General features: G+C 44.0%; 1 protein-coding gene across 4 annotated transcripts in view; it reads right to left on the reverse strand.

Moving 5' to 3' along the window:
* Nucleotides 1-19,927, reverse strand: part of CTNNA2 (catenin alpha 2) — a 536,832-nt gene that overhangs the window by 131,375 nt on the left and 385,530 nt on the right. For all 4 annotated transcript variants that reach the window (XM_081876762.1, XM_081876760.1, XM_081876761.1 and 1 more), the window contains one exon: nt 5,207-5,359. In XM_081876762.1, coding sequence (XP_081732888.1) covers nt 5,207-5,359 — 153 coding nt within the window. The remainder of the gene's footprint in view (nt 1-5,206; nt 5,360-19,927) is intronic.

Consider the following 19,927-nt stretch of genomic DNA (forward strand, 5'->3'; position numbering starts at 1 on the left):
GCTATTATCACCCAAATTAGTCCTGATCATGTCACCTCCCTGGACTCCCTTGCTGAATACAAACTCTGCCAGTAAAGGTTGTTAAGGGATGCATTGAAACCGGCAAAACACCAGCTGTCTGGGCTGTCCCCTCGTTCCATCTGCAGCCCGTTCGACCCATTTCTGCAAAGCCAGCTTGCCACAGGGGGAGCTTTGCAGCCAGGATCTGCAATTGCATCGTCTCCTTGCCAGAATCCCCAGCTCCTGGGGTCTTACGCCAAGACCTAAGGCTGGCACAAGCCATGCTTGCTCCTCAGGCACGTGGGGGCGAAACAGCACAAACCATTTTAGAAGAACATCAGACTATTACCTTGCTCATTTGGGGGTGGTGGTTAGGGAATGGGAGGATCAACATATGTGCCCATTCCTGTCATTCCACCTGTCTGGCAGTCAGTGTGTGTTTATTGAGAGGTGGGAATAAGAAAGGCTTAAATAGATAAGCAGCCGACATATCAAGCACCTCCTGCCACACTTGGAGACAAATTCCATGGATGCATTCCATTCTCACAATGATGCCAGTTCAGAAATAAAGTTCCACTAAAATGTGGGTGAATTGTACTACTTCTTGAAGCAGATGCACAATAAATAGCAGTTTGGTTTTGCTGGTTTGGTGTGCTGGGATGCTTTTAATGCTCATAAGGAGCCTAGTGCCACCTGCAGCATGTGGCACAGTGGCATAACCATTGAGCCAGGAATCACCTACCTGAATCCTACCTTTGCCATGCACCTTCTAGGTGGCCATAGGCAAGCCATCACTTAGTCTCTGCAATCCCCACTCAAAAGTACAATTCTACCAGCTGTAAGGATCATGACAAAACAATGTAGATTGCTTTGAAAAGCCTAACACTAGGAAACTATTCACAACCTGATTTTATGTGATATGTAAGTTTTAAGGTCTGGCCCCTTCCAGTAGTGGAGAGTGTTCTCCAAACACTTGGCTGGTGCTATGAGGTCTGTGATATGCAGGATCACCAGGGGGAGCGACACGCCCAACCTGGCACTCACCTCAGCACCCCTGCCTGACCTCACCACTGCCCTGTGCACTCCAGGTGAGCTGCAGTGTTGGGAGGGTGGTTCCAGCCCAACACACATGGCTGCTTGGATGCCCTGCTCAGACACTCAGTTTGCAAAAGGAGGTTCACTCTCTTTCATACCACAGGAGACACTCAAGTCCTGTTCATTCCTTCTCTTCTCACACAACAGCAAGGGTGGAGAAACATTTTCAGCCCAAGGGCAACATTTCTCCATGTGTAGCCTTCAGAGGGCCATATGGCAGTGGTGGGCAGGGAAGCAGTAGATGTGTCTCTTTACATTTCGTCCACAAAAACATCTGAGGTTTCTACACACCCACAGGCTTCTCCATCCAAGCAAACAAGATAAAGTATATAAGCTCAAAGACACGTTCCGGCTGGACAAAATCAGTTTAGGAGGGAATGGAGCAGTGAGGAGTGAGGCCATGGGAGAGAGTCTCAAGGGCCAGAGAAAGAGTCTTAGCTGGGCACATTTGGGCCCTGGGCTTGAGGTTCCCCACCCCTGGTTTATGGAACGCAATCAAAAAGAAAAGGGAAGCACAATGCACCCAGCAAAATGGGTGACATAGTTGGACCTTACAGTAAGTACATGCAGAGAAAGGGGTTCAGTGCAAGCTGGGGAATCCAGTGAGGGCATAGCAGGGAAAATAGAACAAAGTCTCATCTAGAACAAGATGCCACAATTCCACAAGGGAGAGACCGAAGGGAAGACGCCGTTTCCTGACTTTGCAAAACCAAAAGAAATCTTTTCCCAAATGACATCCGTATGGTCAAGGGGATATTAATGAACAGCTCCTGTGAGCCTAATAGACAAAGAGACTATAAAGCAGAAATAGAAGCGCTGTTCTTTAGTTCCATCTGTTGCAAATGACTATCCTGCCCTGCGAGTCTATTGATTTGCCTGCACTATATCAAATTTTAATCACCATAAAATATAGGCTTATACAGCTTTGCCACCAACAAGTGCTCTTTGCAGACAGCTGATTATTTTGGACATCCCTAGAAACCTGTAAGAGGGAAAAGTGATTGGTACAGAGTTAGGCTTCACAACATCCTCCTTTGCAGTTTATTAATGCAAAGTGACTGTCTTTGGGAACAAGGCTCTGAAGGAGAGCAAGCCCAAACAGGCGGGGACCAAAGGGAGGCAAGAACTTCCTTGCTCTGCTGAGACTGGCAAATTTGCAGTGGGGGGAGGGCAAAGTAATTATTTTAAGAGTAATAGCAGCACTTAGGAACTGCTTCCTCCTATACAGGTTTGTAAGCGAGACCCTGGAACCTTTTAGGGCCAAACCAAAGCAGCTGTCCCAGTTCAACCTCCACCCCCCCCCCATTTGCAGGTGGCAAACAGTGGCTGCTGCTTTCAGGGGAGGAGGACACTGACTGCGGGGGCTGCCATTTTATTTCCCCTTCCTGCCTTTGGGGGAAAACAATCAGTTTAAAAGCTGCCAACTGCAAGAGCCCTCTGTGCCTCCACATCTTAGGAGACTGTGGTTACGAAGTAGGGCAATTGCCCTTTAAAAGAACAGACACTTCTTTGAGGGGGGGTGAGGAATATATGAAGGTTGTGGCTGGGCACCCTTCATAAAGCTTCCACGGGCTGCTGAAGCAACAGTTCTACCTGAGGGAGTTCCGGTCAAGATGGACCACAGGCCTCCATTATCTTAATAGCATCAGAAAGTATAGAGACTACAGAAAGGGTGGGTCTTAACTACATTTTTGGGGAGATCCCATTTATGTTTTAATTTCAGTTGAAATAAATGTAGCATGAGAAGCAACGCAATACAACTGAGGATCTGCCAACTCAACTGAGAAAGGAGGTCAATAACAGATGGTCAGTAACTCCATGCAACAATAGCGAACATAAAAACAAAAACGGAACTATAGTTGTGCTCTTGAGAAACAAATATACTTTCAATTGCTGTTAATCGAAGAGAGTGAGCAAGTCTCTCCTGCCACAAACCAGTCATCTCAGTCCTGAACTCCCCATGGAACTAGCAACCCATTCAGTAGCCCAGCAACCATATAATCCTGGAGAGCTTCGCTTTTCTTTTTTCTGAGCCTTGCTAGATGCTTGAAAGCAAAAAGGAAAGGGAAAAAATCTCCACCCTGCTATGTGAAGATCATTCACAGGGGGAAAAAAGCTCCCTATGTTTGATTACTTGTTTCCTCTATAGGCTCAGGCTCTATCAGCCTTCTCATTCTTGTGGATGACCACTTGGAGCACTTGGCTGCCACTTTCAGAAAGCAGGAGAGAAAAGCCTACATGACTGAGAGCCATGTATAGTTTCCATAGTCATAAAGTACCCACCCAGAGCCTTGGGAGTGGGAGCTGGACCTGTCCATTCCCCCCTGTCGGTTTGTATTCAACCCTGGCCCACCCCCAAGCCCTTGACGTTTACAGTGTTCCTCCAACATGGCAGAAAATATGACAGTGAGATTGGTGCTATCTGCAGTGGCCACACAACCCCAGTGAAGATATCATTGAGAGGGTTTCCCATGCCACAGCAACCTCATTGACAAATCATGGCAAGCCACATTATGGCTTACTGGGACCATGCAAAGATGGGGACTCCTGGAAAGGAGCTGGCAGTCTTTTTGCTCCTCCCAAGGTTTTTGACTGAGGGTTTGTCCACACTTCCACTTGTGTTGTGTCCAGTGCCTTTTTCCTAGAAAAACAGATGCCAGTATTCACCATGAAGCTGTTACAGTAAGTGCCAGACTTTTTAACAACAACAAAAGCGGTGCCAGGACTGCGTACCCTTGAGTACTCCCTGGGGAAAAAAGCCTGCTACACTGGCCATGCCTAGAAAGGATGGGTCCAACTCACAGCACTTTCCCCCTCGCCCTGCTCCTTTCCATGGGAAAAACCCACTCTTTAGTGATGGATCAGAACAAATGGCAATCCAGGCAAAACCCCAATTGCTGTTTACTCCAATTGAGCACTGAAGACCGGTTTTCCCCGGGGGGGGGGGGGAGGGGGAAGCAGCGGAAGTGTGAAGAAACCCTGAGCTATTCCAAGATTTGTCTCAGCATGACACCTGAACATGGGTTTGTGGTTAAGCTCTCTCCTAGCTAACTAGGTGGAGCAAAAGGGCAGTGAACTCCTCTACAGGAGCGATGGAAACCTTTAAGTCTAAAAGAAAACAACTGCATTTCTGATTATCTTATGTTGAGTTTAGCCATATAAGGACCGTTCACTAGAAAGCCACCCTGCATCCTCTTTTTAATACTGCATTAACTATTTTGGAGAGACAATCTAATAATTACCCAATGTGCTTTCTAATCCATTTGTGTCAGCTACAGTGCACTGGAACATCTATTTGGCCCTGTGCCTGGTACAGACAGCCTCCCTGCTGTACTGCTTGGCTGGCAAAGATTTAAGTGAAATCTACTGGTGGATATTGGAGGCATTTATTGACAAGACACAGGAAATATGAGCTAGCCCTCAATCGACTGGGTGCAGTTTAAGCTTGTGGTGAAATATAAGGCCCCATAGGGCTAAGCTGAGGAAGTAAATAGATTTCAACTAAGCAAAACCTAAGACATCTCTCCTGAAGTAAAAAAAAAAAAATCAAACACACACACACTGTGTCCTGGTTTCTATATAATGCTAAATCATGTTTTGTTTCAGCAAAGTGTGGCTTGTTGGAACATCCAGTAGACTAAATATGGCTTGTTTTCTAGCAACAAATCATGATGTGAAGCTGTGGTTTGTGGTTGCCTTACAAACCATAGCATTTAAACTCTGTTTTGGCATTATGTCCAGTCAAAGCAGTCTTGCTGTTTACAGGGAAATGAAGCAAGAACTGTGGCTTGTTTCTTCATCTATGGGATGCACGTGGTTTGTTGAACAAACCATGACTGAAACAAATCACACCCTAACTGTTAGGTGCAAGCATTGCCACTATAGATGACAACCCCATTATCTTCACAGTATGTAGTAGCTCAGGATAAACCCTAAAAGTTTGCAGCTGCAATGTGTATGCGACTATTTTGATGCAAGTCCCACTGAGTGCAGTGCTCCAGGGTAAGTGTATTATATATATGTTTGCTACACAAGTCACTTTTTTTACACACCATTTTGCTGTTTTGCCACATTCCTGCCAAGGCAAGTTGCTAGAGCACTGTCGTCTTACCTCTACTAACTTGTTGGCGTGTTCGCGGAACACTTGAGCATATTCCTTCACTTCCTTCTCATTACCACTCTTGGCTGCTTCGATGAGAACCAGTAATGGAACGTTGGTCTCGAGGAAAGAATCAGATATATGATCCATCACTGCTTTCCGGAGCTGTGATAAAAGAAAGCAGAGAGCAGTAAGCGGCTGAACATTTATCCGTACATGGTGCCGACGACATCGATCTGCCATTTGCCATTATAAATACATTCTCCATCCCTTACCAAGGTATTGTAAGAATGGGTTTTTAGCCTTTCCCTTCATTTTTTGCATTAAGAACAAATGGAACCAACTTGAATGTAAAAAAAACAACATAAAAAATCCAAGTTGCTGATTAAGTAGATAGCACTGGCCAGGGCAGGTCACAGATTTCTTTCAGCTAAGAAAAAAAATTCCCCTTGAAGCCTTATTCATTAAATTCATTCAGTTTTGGGCACTCAGTCCGAAAATGTTCAGGGTAGTTATCAAGAGAGTGTAATGTATAAGATGTCAAGATAAAATAAAGGAAATTCTTAACACAGAACCTGTAGGGAAGGTCGATCCTCACTGCTACAGACCTTAAATACAACTGAAGATATTTTGGTGTCTGAGAAAGGAAATCTTATGATGGTATTATGTAACACAAGCTCTTGCACACAGCTTGTAGAGAGGGGGCTGGAAAGGGGGCTGGAATCCCCTTAATTAGAGACCCTATTTGACATGTACAGTCGTACCTTGGAAGTCAAACGAATCTGTTCCGGAAGTCTGTTCGACTTCCAAAACATTTGAAAACCAAATCACGGCTCCTGATTGGCTGCGGGAAGCTCCTGTAGCCAATCAGAAGCCACAGAAGCCCCGTCGGATGTGCAGGTTCCAAAAGAACATCTGCAAACTGGAACAATCACTTCTGGGTTTGCGGCGTTAGGGGGCCAAAACGTCCAAGTTCCAGGGTGTTCGTGATCCAAGGTATGACTGTATAAGGAGACCCAGGGTTTGTACAGGTGAGTTGAATAAATTAAGGGTTCCCCATCCATGGTCTGTGGGCCACCAGTGGTCTGAGGTTTGCTCAGGTGGTCCACAACAAGTCTGTGGATTCGTAGTTGAAGATGGGTGATGGAACACCCATTGCATGAAACATCTATATCGATTTTTAATTGTATTTTATTGCTTCTTTAATTTCTTACATTGCATTTTGTTGCATTACAATTTGAATTCCAGTGCAATAACACACAGTGTATAAGAAATAGAAGAAGCAATAAAAGTAAAATTAAAAACCACAAAGCATCTAGCACAGAACATTACAATAGTTACAATGGGCGGGGGGGGAATGTTTAAGTGGTCCACCAAAACTCTCAAGAAGAAAGTTTGGAAGCCATTGAACTAAACGATTGTGGGGATGTTTGTTTTACAGAACTATCAGTGTATGCTCTGCTTTGCAGCAAGACAGAATTAATAGAAAGCATGTGTGTCTCTGTCCCAAGAACCACAGTGAGATACAGTGAGAGGAAAGGATAACAGGGGATGGAGGTCAGCTAATGGAGGTAGATGATCCATTGAGTTACCTTCTACTTCAACTATTCTATGTGAGTCAGAATAGAAGAAAACGCTGGGAGGAAGCAGATTAGGTTGCACAAAGTGGAAAGCATGAGAAGAGGAATAAGGGAGGAGGATCAGTCAATGGCAGAGAGGCCTTCTGTGTTGAGGACTAGAAGGTTTAAATGAGAACAACATCAGCCAGATTTCTACCCAGCTGAATCTCACTAGGTATATATTGTGGTTAACCCCATAGGAATCGCCAATGCAATCTGTGTACCTTGCCTAGCTAAAACATTCTGTGGTGGATTACAAACCAGAGCAATTGCCTTAATTGACCTCCAGTCTACCCAAGAGATATATGATTAAATGAGATGAATTTCTTGTTAGACCCTCAGGCTACATGGCTCCAAGCCTGTTGGCTTTGAGTGCACAGCTTTTCATGTTTAATAAGAATTATACCCCCAAACCTTAAGGAAATGCACTAAGCAATGAGTGTTACATGATCACCGAACTATAGCAGTCCCAAGGATTCAATCATCTTTCCTTACCTTACAAAAAATGGGACAAAGTATAACTAATGTGTAGTTTCTAGAGTGACACAAGAGAAAATGGTGCTGTTATTTTTAAGTGATATTGCGGCTGCAGTGTGTGTGTGTGTGCGCGCGCGCACGCATGCACGCACATTTAACCTCTTAGTTTGCTTTCAAAGACATGCAGATTTTTTTGCTACAAATACAGTACTTCCTTTCCCCTCTTCAGAAGTTCCATCAATAAAACCAGATGATTAAAAAAACACCAACATGTTAAATTCAATGCTAATTGTTTCTTTTTAAAAATAATTTGATTTCAAATGAAATCAACATGCTAGTCTACACTTACTAATCTGATCCTCTATCAAGGACCATTATCACATCAAAGTGATAAAAAGTGTTTATTCAAAAACAGAATAAAACACCACCTCTTTTGGTATGAACTTAGCTGGACCCTTAGATCTTCATCTGAGGCAATTGTCTGGTTGTCTTCTCTGAGGCAGGTTTAGAGGATGGAAACAAAGGGGGGGACATTTTTATTTGTGGCTCCCCATTTGTGGAATACTGTCCTCAGTGAGGTCCACCTGCCACCATCATTAATATCTTTTCTACACCAAGAAAACGCTTATATTCTCAGGCATTTGGCAGATAGTGATGATTTGCTGGATAAGAAGTTTGATGTCAACATTTTTAGTTTGGCCCACTGTTGTTCAACATTTTTATAAATGATTTGGATGAAGATTTGGTGTTCGTCAGATTTTCAGATGACACCAAACTGGGAGGAGTAGCCAATGCCACAGAAGATAAGAATCAGGATTCGTGATGACCTAAGTAGATTGAAGAACTGGGTCAAAAGTAGCAAAATGATTTTCAATAGGGACAAATGGAAAGTTCTGCACTTAGGCAGGAACAAGGGACACCTGGAATGTGAAAAGAATCTAGGAGTCTTACTAGACCACAAGCTTGATGTGAGTCAGCAGTGTGACACAGCAGCAAAAAACAAACTGTGGTTCATTATGCAGGTGACACTATAATACGCAAGTTAGGATGACCATTGGGTCACATTTCCAACATGCAGTTGGAATCACTCAACTTCAGTCTACTATGTTTTACTTAGAGTAGAGATAAAGTGAACAGGTGATGCTGTGGTCTAGACCACTGAGCCTCTTGGGCTTGCTGATCAGAAGGTAGGCAGTTCAAATCTGCATGATGGGATGAGCTCCTGTTGTTCTGTCCCAGCTCCTGCCAATCTAGCAGTTCGAAAGCACAAAGTACAAGTAGATAAATAGGTACTGCTGTGGTGGGAAGGTAAACAGTGTTTCCATGTGCTCTGGCACTCATCACAGTGTCCCGTTGCACCATGCTGGCCACATGACCTGGAAAGCTGTCTGTGGGCAAACACCGGCTCCCTCGGCCTGAAAGTGAAATGAGCACCGCAACCCCATTGTTACCTTTGAGTGTACTTAACCATCCAGGGGTTCTTGAGCTTTGCCTACTTAGAATAGACCCATGGAAATTCTGGAACATGACTAAATGAAGTCCATTAATTTTAATGGATCTACTCTAAATAAAACATAGTCACATATCACCCATAGGTTTTGTTCTAAAGAGAAAGAGAGAGGCTACTCTGTACAATTTCTTTACCAAAAAATATACATCAGCACATCTTCTTTTCACTTCTCTACACTAGATTAACCCAATTTCTATCAGAAGAAAATTTGATTTGCACTCTCATGCAAACAAGTGTCATGTCTTTGTGAATTGAGCTTTTGAAGTGCCCTTGTATGCATGTTGAAAGGTACAGTTAACAGCTTTTACATATGTAATGGGATACCAAAGATTTAGCAATCTATCAACAATAGCCTATAAGGAATGTCTTGACAAAATCATTTGTTAAATGTGACAGGAGTGTGAACATAAGGCGTTCTTCTAATAGCTTGAACGGATGCATGACAAGGGAATATTAATTGCCCCAGACAAGATATTCAAAGGTATTAGCTCAGCAGAACCAGTCTATTCTATCCAATTAGGGCCATTCATCAATGTAAATAACTGTTCGAAAGCTAATCTTATTCACCCACCCACCCATGCATTGCAACAAAGACCAGGTTCCTCTTGCAATTCTTCCTTGAGGCCAGCAAAGCTTTTCACTGGCAGAGAAAGAAGAAAGAAAGAAAGAAAGAAAGAAAGAAAGAAAGAAAGAAAGAAAGAAAGAAAGAAAGAAAAGCCAAGGAGACTTGTGACACCTTGGAGGCTTACTAATTCATTTTGGCATCAGCATCCACAGGTCCACTCCAACAAGTGAGCATGGGGAATGTGTTTGGAGGAGCACAGTTGTTTTGAGGGGAAATACAGAGTTCCACAGAGAACTCCACACAGGAACAATGTCCATCTCTAGACCACTAGCTCTCCTTACCACCTCTGCTATTGTGTCCCCAGTGTCATCTGCCAGGAAGCACAAAGGCATCTATCTGGTGGTAATGGTCCACTCACATCTCCTGCTGAAACCACGACCAGCAGGTGCTATCACCAGCTCCATAAAGGAGTGGGCTGTATACAAAACACCATGCTGTGTTCATAGTGGCTAAGAGTATGACCTGGGAAGTCCTTACTTGTTTTAACAATTTTACAAACCCCTTCCCTTGATTCTATCAGCGCCTGATGGTATTGTTGTAACCTGCCCTGGGACCTCATGGTATAGGCAAGAAATCTCACGGAAAAATACATAATCAAATTGTGCGGCAGCCGTGGACTTTTGAGGGGGGTGTAAGCAAGCAGCTATTTGCACAGCCTGAGCCCCACCTCTCCCCCCCACCATTTGTAATATGAGGATAATCAATATTGACCTGCCTTGCAAGAGCTTTGAAAGGATTACTCAGCTGATGTATGACAGAAAACCCTTGAAATCCCTTATATAAATGCTAAATATTATTACCACGTCTACTATTAAGTACAAATGACATGCAATACTGATTCAAGTCAGGTGTATTCCAATTCATTATTCAGCTTCCCCCCTGGAAAACATTTGCTGGAGTTTGCCTGCAGCAGTTGTGGTGGTGGATGGGCAGAAACACTCTGCATTACATAAACTTGAGCAACCAACTTTAGTATTTTTTTCCAGGTGTCCAAGTGACTAGGAAGGTGCTCAGGATTTCCCCAAACACTGTATCACATTGTACAACAACATAACATATCCATACTTTTAACCTAAAGCAATTAATGGTATATCACGAGGGCAGGTTTCTCTGTCCTGTTTAGGCAGTGGGGAGCTGGCAGGGAAATCTTCTCTTTCTCCCTCTGCCCCATTCTGGGCTACTTTGTCATCAGAAATACAGGAAGCTGTCTTATACTGAATCAGACCATTGGTCCATCTAGCTCGCTCCATGGCGGACCTTAGGACCTCAAATTTCAGCTGAGCCCTGTGTGACACCAAAGTTTGGCACCCACTGCCTCTCATGTTCCATTCTAAATCATAGTTGTGGCACCCTCTGCAGCACCCCTAAGGCTCCACACCCAGTGCAACCGAACCTGTTATAAAGTGATTTTGCCCATTGGCCGCAATACACAAGATGAGGTGCACTGGGAATTTTATATAGTAGGATTTCCAGTTGCAAGAACATAGAAAGCTGCACGTGTGGTAACTCTCATCCCTACCTGGAGATGCCAGAGACTGAACCTGAGGCTATGAAAATCAGGTGCTCCGCCACTGAGCAACAGTTCTTACCAGCCCCACTTCTAACTGCATTCAGAAGTTAAACTGACCTTCAGAATGCCACTTTATATTGTTCTATAATGATTTTACCCTGCACAAATACACACAAACAGTACATTTCTAAGCACAATTCAAAGTGTTGGTGCTGACCTTGAAAGCCCTAAATGGCCTCAGTCTTGTATAGCTGAAGGATCATCTCCACCCCCATCGTTCAGCCCGGACACTGAGGTCCTCCTCCGAGGGCCTTCTGGTGGTTCCCTCCCTGTGAGAATTGAGGTTTCAGGGAACCAGGCATGGGGCCTTCTTGGTGGTGGTGCCCGCCCTGTGGAACTCCCTCGCATCAGATGTCAAGGAAATAAACAACTATCTGACTTTTAGAAGACATCTGAAGGCAGCCCTGTTTAGGGAAGTTTTTAATGTTTGATTCCATTTTTAAAATTTTGTTGGGAGCCACCCAGAGTGGCTGGGGAAATGCAGCCAGATGGGTGGGGTATGTATGTATGTATGTATGTATGTATGTATAAATAAATTATTATTATTATTATTATTATTATTATTATTATTATTATTATTATTATTACTATGACATGCAAATTACCTGTTTGCTGCTTACTGTCACGAAGGGAATTAAATTGTCAATTTCTGTTATAGAGAGTTAATAACATAATAGAAGGCTTATGGCTCTCACTGATTGTCATATTCCATCAAGTGCCCAGGGCTGCAGAGATCACCACTAACAAAAGTCTGCAAAACCTTTCTTTGCAACTGCTGCAAACAGCTTTGCTTTCAATGTTTACCCGTTTAGTGTGCGGTGTCTCGAGAACCCACTGACAACCCTATGACTTGTGTTGGCTATTGTGTGGGCGCAATCAAATATTGATTGGCACAAACAGAAGCAAGCTTTTCCACTGCAACTTAATCACATCTGGAGACAGAAACCGTACCTTCAAGTCAAAGGCTGTATTGCTGGAAGGTGCGGGGGAGATATGGGAATTGTGCTCATAAAATAACACAAATATTTATTTAATTTTTTTTGCAGAGGAACTAAAAAAGAAAGCTGTGGATCATGAAGAGGCACAAAACGGACATGCCGTAAGTCAAGTCCGGGTCCTTACTGACAGGATGAGGTGGGTAATACTGATAGGCAAATTTGGAAGATCCCAGATTCAGTGGGACATTTACAAGCATTTCAAGGATAGCTAAAGAAATTTAATTAATAGGAATAATTTCCTCTTGACTTACAGTAAAATCTTATTTTATAGATTTATACATTGTCTTATAATCAGTCCAAGATGCCACTGACTCATCACATTGAACATCCTGTTCCCAAAGTGGCCAACTAGATATCTGTGGGAAACCCACCAGCAGGACCCAGGCATAATAGGTCTTTCCCCTCCTGCATTTTCCAGCAATCATATACTATGCCAGCATATACAATCGAGCTCAATAATGTTTTCACTGACTGGTTGTGACTGCAGGGAGGGCATTCCTAGCCCTACCTGGAGATGCCAGGACTTGAACCTGGGACCTTCTGAATGCAAATGCTCTGCCACTGTGTTACAGACCTTCCCTAAAATTGGTTGAAACTCATAAAAAAGCACCGGCGTTGGTGCGGTCACACTATTACACCAGGATTTCTTTTGTGCTGCGATTTAATCAATGCAAAGGTGGATTTTAATTGAAACACAGCACAAAAAGGACATATAGATCACTGGCTCCACCCCCAACATTGACCAAGACCCTCCAAGTGTCCCTATTTTCCAGGGATGTCCCTGATTTAGAGAAGCCATCCTGGTTTCTGTCTAATCCCAGAATGTCCCACTTTTACTTAGGATGCCCCCATTTTCATTGGATAAATGTTGGAGGGTATGGAGTTATCTGATCCCCAAGGCGTCTGAAGGCAATCTGGTATAGGGAAGTGTTTTTTTAAATGTTTAAAGTTTTATTATGCTTTTATATATGTTGGAAGCAGCACAGAGTGGCTGGGGCAACCCAGTCAGATGTGTGGGGTATAAATAGTAAAATTATCATGGTGCAATGGGACGTCCCTATTTTTATTGGAGAAATGTTGGAGGGTATGCAAGAAGTGGGACTTTGAGCCAAAGCACATATTGGGCTGCTAGAAGTTAACCATCAAGGAAATGGTGGGTTCCCACAATTATCCATCGGGAAGGGCTAAGGCTCAGTGGTAGGGCAGCCTCTTTGCATGCAGAAGGTCCCAGTTTCAATCCCTAGCATCTCCAGCTAGGGCTGGTGAAGTCTCCTGCCTGAAACCCTGGAGAGTCACTGCCAGTCAGCGTAGGCAATACCAAGCTACATGGACCAATAGTCTGAGTCAGTGTCAGGGCAGCTTTCTATGTTCCTAAGGTTAAATGCAAGGGATGCAGGTGGCGCGGTGGTCTAAACCACTGAGCCTAGGGCTTGCTGATCAGAAGGTAGGTGGTTCGAATCCCTGTGATGGGGTGAGTTCCCGTTGCTCAGTCCCTCGCTCCTGCCAACCTAGGAGTTTGAAAGCACGTCAAAGTGCAAGTAGATAAATAGGTACCGCTCCAGCGGGAAGGTAAACGGCAAACAGCGTTTCCGTGCACTGCTCTAGTTTCGCCAGAAGCGGCTTAGTCATGCTGGCCACATGACCTGGAAGCTCTCTGCGGACAAACGCCAGCTCCATTGGCCAGTAAAGCCAGACGAGCGCCGCAACCCCAGAGTTGTTTGCATCTGGACTTAACAGTCAGGGGTCCCTTTACCTTTACTTTTAAGGTTAAATGCAGGGCCGGATTTAGGTTTGATGACGCCCTAAGCTACTGAAGGTAATGGGACCCTTTATATGTCCAGCTGTCCTTTGTCAACAACAAATTGTCACTGTTTTTTCTTGTGTTGAATATATGCTATATGGTAATTTAGGGACCTAATAGGTATCTAATGCCATTTGCACAACAAAATATGTATTTTATCAAAGTAATTGATATAGAAATGAGCAAACCAGTGATATTTTAGAGAGCAGGCTAGCAGGTGGGGCCCATTATATACATCATAGGAGCCTACACAATACAAAACAAAACACTGTTGCTGTATGTAGGTTTTATTTTATTTGTTTTTTATATTATATTTTGAAAATGTACATCCCATATTTTCCCCCTTTACATTTTTTGGCGGGCCCCACTTGGGACCCTAAGCTATAGCTTGTTTAGCTTATACGTAAATCCAGCACTGGTTAAATGCCGGGAGCATTGGTTGCAATGTCCATTACTGATAGACTCCTTCAGATAACCTAATTCCAATTGTTTCAGAATTTGGAATTTCATGGTTTTGTGACCGACAAATTAACTCACAATGGAGGGGTGGGCAGATAATCTAGCTGCCTGAATCCTACCTGAAATGATTTAGGGTTTCTACACAAGCAGGACTTCTTGGTCGAAACTTCATTTTTGTGCTTGTTCCTCTTGCTACACAGGCAGCTGGTTTCCAAACATGTACGCTTCTTCAAAAATGACTAATCTATAACAAATTATTTTAAGGAGAGTAGCTGGGCATATTGTCACAAAGAACTGGGGTTGCAGAACTTTCCATGTTTAAGTGGCACACACAGATTTCATTCTTGAAACCACCCCCTGCCCCGGCCACCACTGTTCAGCAGAGTCCACAAGCTGAGTACTGCTATAACTGTCACCACAAAATGATGCAACACGGCCAGGGATCCAGCACCAAACAGCTCTGGGTGTGCTTTATGGCTGATGCAGCCCCATAAAAAGATATTGAAACTAAGGGAATTTATTAAATATTTACTAATTGCTCCAAATGGCAGCCAGCGCCTGCAGTTAGCCAAGCTAAGCATTAGCGTTAATCAAGGTATTGACTGTGGTAAGCGCTGGGAAGGTTAAGGGAGCACCATACATCAAAAGGTTCCAAAAAACACTTGCCAGCCCCTAGGAGACAAACGGGAAATTTCCACTTTCACTGTCTCACTTTTTTATTCTATGGGAACGAACGTTTCTCATTATGAGAACTGACTGATGTCTTTGGGGAGAGGAAATAGCTTCAGTGGCAGAGCACTTGAACCTTCCCTATACTGATAGAATGGACAATTGTGTGTGTTGAGGTGGACTGAGGTCCTCCTCCAAGGGTCTTCTGGTGGTTCACTCCTTGCGAGATGTGAGGTTACAGGGTACGTTTCTAAGCACAGTTCAAAGTGTTGGTGCTGACCTTGAAAGCCGTAAATGGCCTCGGTCCTGTATACCTGAAGGAGCGTCTCCACCCCCATCGTTCAGCCCGGACACTGAGGTCCTCCTCCGAGGGCCTTCTGGTGGTTCCCTCCCTGTGAGAAGTGAGGTTACAGGGAACCAGGTAGAGGGCCTTCTCAAGAGTGGTGCCCCCCATGTGGAATGCCCTTCCATCAGATGTCAAGGAAATAAACAACTATCTGACTTTTAGAAGACATCTGAAGGCCCTGAATGGCTGATGTTCTACTGTGTTTAAAATACTTTGTCGGGTGGCTAAGGCAACCAAATCAGATGGGTGGCATACAAATAATAAAATCATCCTCATCATATTTGTTGACCCTAGTCCCCAATACCACCCAACCTTTACACATTCTAAAGCCCTGCCTATGGATGTGCAGCCCAACAGGCATAGGCTTGGTGCCCTCAGTTTTTGCAGGACACAGACACTGGCAGCCACAACAAATGTTCTAAAGATGAGGGAGCCACAGAACCTTCTCATCTCGCTTTTCCCCTTGTAGGCAGATTAGACCCAGAAGAATGAGCGGTGGTGACAATGGCAAGGAGGTACACCCACTGGAATATTTCTGGTGGGGGGAGAATACACTGAAAGAGGGGGCAAATTAATTTCTGCACACCCACCGCCCCAAAATTGAGAAAAAATAGTGTTTGTACATTTTATCAATGTCAGGAAGTTTCATTAAAAGGAAACAAAATTCTTGAGAACCAGAAGAAAAAAATAATCATCTGGTGGGAGGGGTGAACCTTTACCAAACTTTTCTGTGGATGTCCATGGATATAGCTTGCATGCTAGGGATACTCACAAAGGCTCCTGTACGGATGGACCTTAGGAATGGACAGCGTTAGCAGGCATGATTTTGGCCCCAGATCCCCATGTGGACACTACCCATTTACTGTAGAATGCCCATGTAGTATCTGAAGAAGTGTGCATGCACATGGAAGCTTATATCCAGGCCAAACTTAGTTGGTCTCTAAAGTGCTACTGGACAATTTTTTAAATTTATTTATTTATTTTGACTGTGTCAGACCAACACGGCTACCTACCTGAATCTAGAATCGTGCAGTGGCACACATGCAAGAGACCCTTGGAATCTCCAAACAAATGACTTGGGCTTTGCTAAACTGAAATTTCAGCTTTTGAAGGGGAAAGTGTCAGTTTCAGGGAGCGCTAAATTTACCCATTTATTTTATTGTGGGGGATCAGCATTCACTTCAAACAATGGATCTTTCATCCTGCTGCCATCAGCATGGCATTGTCGGGCATTTGACACGCCTGCTTCCTAGTCAGGATAAACTGCTGACTCCCAGGGACCCGTGGCCTTGCTCCTCCTCCTCCTCCTCCTTGTTGCTGCTGACGGCAGAGGGTAAGAAGAGGGAGCAGAGGCTTCTGTTTGCCTTGCTTTCTCCTTCTGGCAGAAGAAGCCCAGAGGATGAGGGTTAGTGACTGGGCAGGATTAGCAGTAGCAAGGAGGTAGAACAACCCAGACAAGGTTCCATCTCGGCCAAGCTCATCCTCCACAAAAGTGAATCTGGCTGCTTCTAGCAATGGATCCCACAGTGCTCTGAGTGGTCTAAGCCAATGATCTTCAACTGGTGTGTTGGTACTTGCTTCTGGGCCATGGCCTGATGTAAAGTGGGCCACAACAGCAGCACTACTTCCATACAAATATATGGCTGAGTAAAGAAGTGGGTTGCAGGAGGAGTTAGCAGCCAGCAGCAGTTCTATTCAGCTGATTCCAGCCTCTGGGAGCTCATGAGCAGAACTTGTGAGCAGAGGCATTTGGGAGCTTGATTTGATGGGGAGACCCAGAGTGCTGTCTCAAGGTGTACATAGGAACAAGAGACACGACCTGTGGTAGACAAACAAACTAACTAACAACCCTTTGTGAAAGCCATCCATGGTTAATGCTCAAGGAAGTGGCATATAGTCTTCCATAACATGGGAACATATGGCTTCAGTAAACATTATGTGTAGAGTAAATGAATCTGAACCCTATAATTAGGTAGCAAGGAAATTACGGCAGACCTGGCAAAATAATTCAGCAACATTAACACACTCTCCATTTGCTCTGAAGTGATTTAGAGTGCCATAAAACACACACACACACACACACACACACACACACACACACACCATGTCACAGTGATAAACATCTCAGGAAAGACATTCGGTTGGGCGAGGGGGGTAGCAGAATGAGTAATTTGAAGGGAAAGCAAGGAACTAACCAAACCACCATTCTCCATGGTGCTGAAATCTGGAGCCCCTCCACACAGCGAGAATCAGCCATGTTTTATAGTTTGTTTTATGCACATAATGGTCTCAAGCTCCATCTGGATCTGGTAGTGAAATATCCACTTCCCTACCCCCTACCCCCCAATGTAATCTATGTAGGCATACTTGTTGTGCAGCAATAACCAAATGGTTGTTTGCAATATTAATTTTAAAATAATGGGGGCTGAACACCCACTCTAGTAATGGCTTTGCACAGGAGGGGAGCACAGTGGCAACAACAATTAAGCAACAACAACAACCCCAAAGAAACATATACAAATCAAAGTTCCTGCAATGACCAGGTAAAGTTTAAACCTTAAATATAGTCAGCCCCTAAACTTAGCGTTGTATGAATTCATCACTACTCATTACATCATGTCACAGATAATGTCCAATAAATAGCACTAATGTCAACTGCAAAACTATATTCCGCCTATCCATTAAAATAAGCTAACTGAAGAGGAAGGGGTAGTTACATTTCCCCAGCTACAAAATATAACACAACCAGTGCTGGGAAACTGTGGGACTTCCACAAACTCAGGGGAAGACATTGGGACTCTGCTAACCTACACATCTATGATGCAATGATTTGTGGAATATGCTCCTCCCATTGCTGCTGCTTCAATAAAGAAGGAAGAGGCATGTTTGAAACAACTGCCCCTGCCCAGATCACAGACCTGCAACAGGGCCTTCTCGGTGGCAGCTCCTCATGTATGGAAATCTTTTCCTGGTGAATTTCATCCATCTCCCTCACTATAAATATTCAGGAGGGCTTTGAAACTTTCCCAGACATTTGATGTTTGGAAGGTGCTGCTCCTGGCAACCTTGAAACTATTAACTGAGAGGGTATGTGTTTGTTTTTAGAATATTTTAAATTAATTCCATATTTTGCTATGCATTCTCTGCCTCACATGAACATTGTAATATCATTTCCAGGACACTGTTGGAAAGTATTTTAAAAGGGGCCCCTTCCTGCAGTCATGAAAATGTTCACCAAGTCCTACCTCTTGGACTTTTAAGACTTGGCATGGAGGGATTTCAGAGATGAGCAAAGACTGGTGCAATTTCCATCTGTGCTTTGGGGCTCAAAGCTGCGCTGGATATTGATTCCATGCAGCTTCCCTCTCAAAAGTGCGAGAACACTGAGATGAAGCTACATGACCAATCATACGCAGCATATTTTCTTGGAGGACAACAGATCTCTCATCTCTTGGCACGCCATGCAGCCTTAGGAAGAGATGGCCACAATGGCTAATGTGTTCATGTGCAAGATGAGTGCAGCTCAATATTGCAATAACACAACATCCCCATCCACAAAACAAATCATCCCTAGGAATAAGCTCAGCCCAATCTAAATTTAAAATTCAGTTTTTTGTTTTTTTTTAGTGTGTGTGTATGTGTACACAACCCCAAAGCATGCTTCTCATGAGGCTGAAATTGGGTCAGGGTCTTAACAAAAACACACCAAGGAAATGAAATAGACTGAATAATGAACTCAACCAGGATGCCAGCACAGTGGGAAGGGGGAGAAACTAACAACATTGTCTCGCCAGTGCCAGACATATTGTACACAGAATGTGGAAAGAGTCACACTACTGCCTTTTTCCATGGAAGGTGTATTCTCTTAAGCAGAGACATTCTGCAATGGCAAAGAGCAGTTTCTGCCAGTGGAATGTTCTCTTATTAAGCTGTATCATTATCTGAAGAACAGTGCATATCCCAGGTGAAAACATTCCTGCAGAGCAAGGGATTGGACTAGATGACCCTTGGGTTCCCTTCCAACTCTACAATTTCAAATTATTTTTTAGGTGGGAGTAGGGAAAATTAAATAGACAGCCCACCTTTGCACTAGATACTTTGATATCAGGTTTTGCATTAGAATAGAATCATAGAATCATAGAATCATAGAGTTGGAAGAGACCACAAGGGCCATCGAGTCCAACCCCCTGCCAAGCAGGAAACACCATCAGAGCACTCCTGACATATGGTTGTCAAGCCTCTGCTTAAAGACCTCCAAAGAAGGAGACTCCACCACACTCCTTGGCAGCAAATTCCACTGTCGAACAGCTCTTACTGTCAGGAAGTTCTTCCTAATGTTTAGGTGGAATCTTCTTTCTTGTAGCTTGGAACCATTGCTCCATGTCCGCTTCTCTGGAGCAGCAGAAAACAACCTTTCTCCCTCCTCTATGTGACATCCTTTTATATATTTGAACATGCCTATCATATCACCCCTTAACCTCCTCTTCTCCAGGCTAAACATGCCCAGCTCCCTTAGCCGTTCCTCATAAGGCATCGTTTCCAGGCCTTTGACCATTTTGGTTGCCCTCCTCTGGACACGTTCCAGTTTGTCAGTGTCCTTCTTGAACTGTGGTGCCCAGAACTGGACACAGTACTCCAGGTGAGGTCTGACCAGAGCAG

Source organism: Podarcis erhardii, assembly GCF_964252035.2.
Source record: "Podarcis erhardii genome assembly, chromosome: 9".
NCBI classification, from domain to species: Eukaryota; Metazoa; Chordata; class Lepidosauria; order Squamata; family Lacertidae; genus Podarcis; species Podarcis erhardii.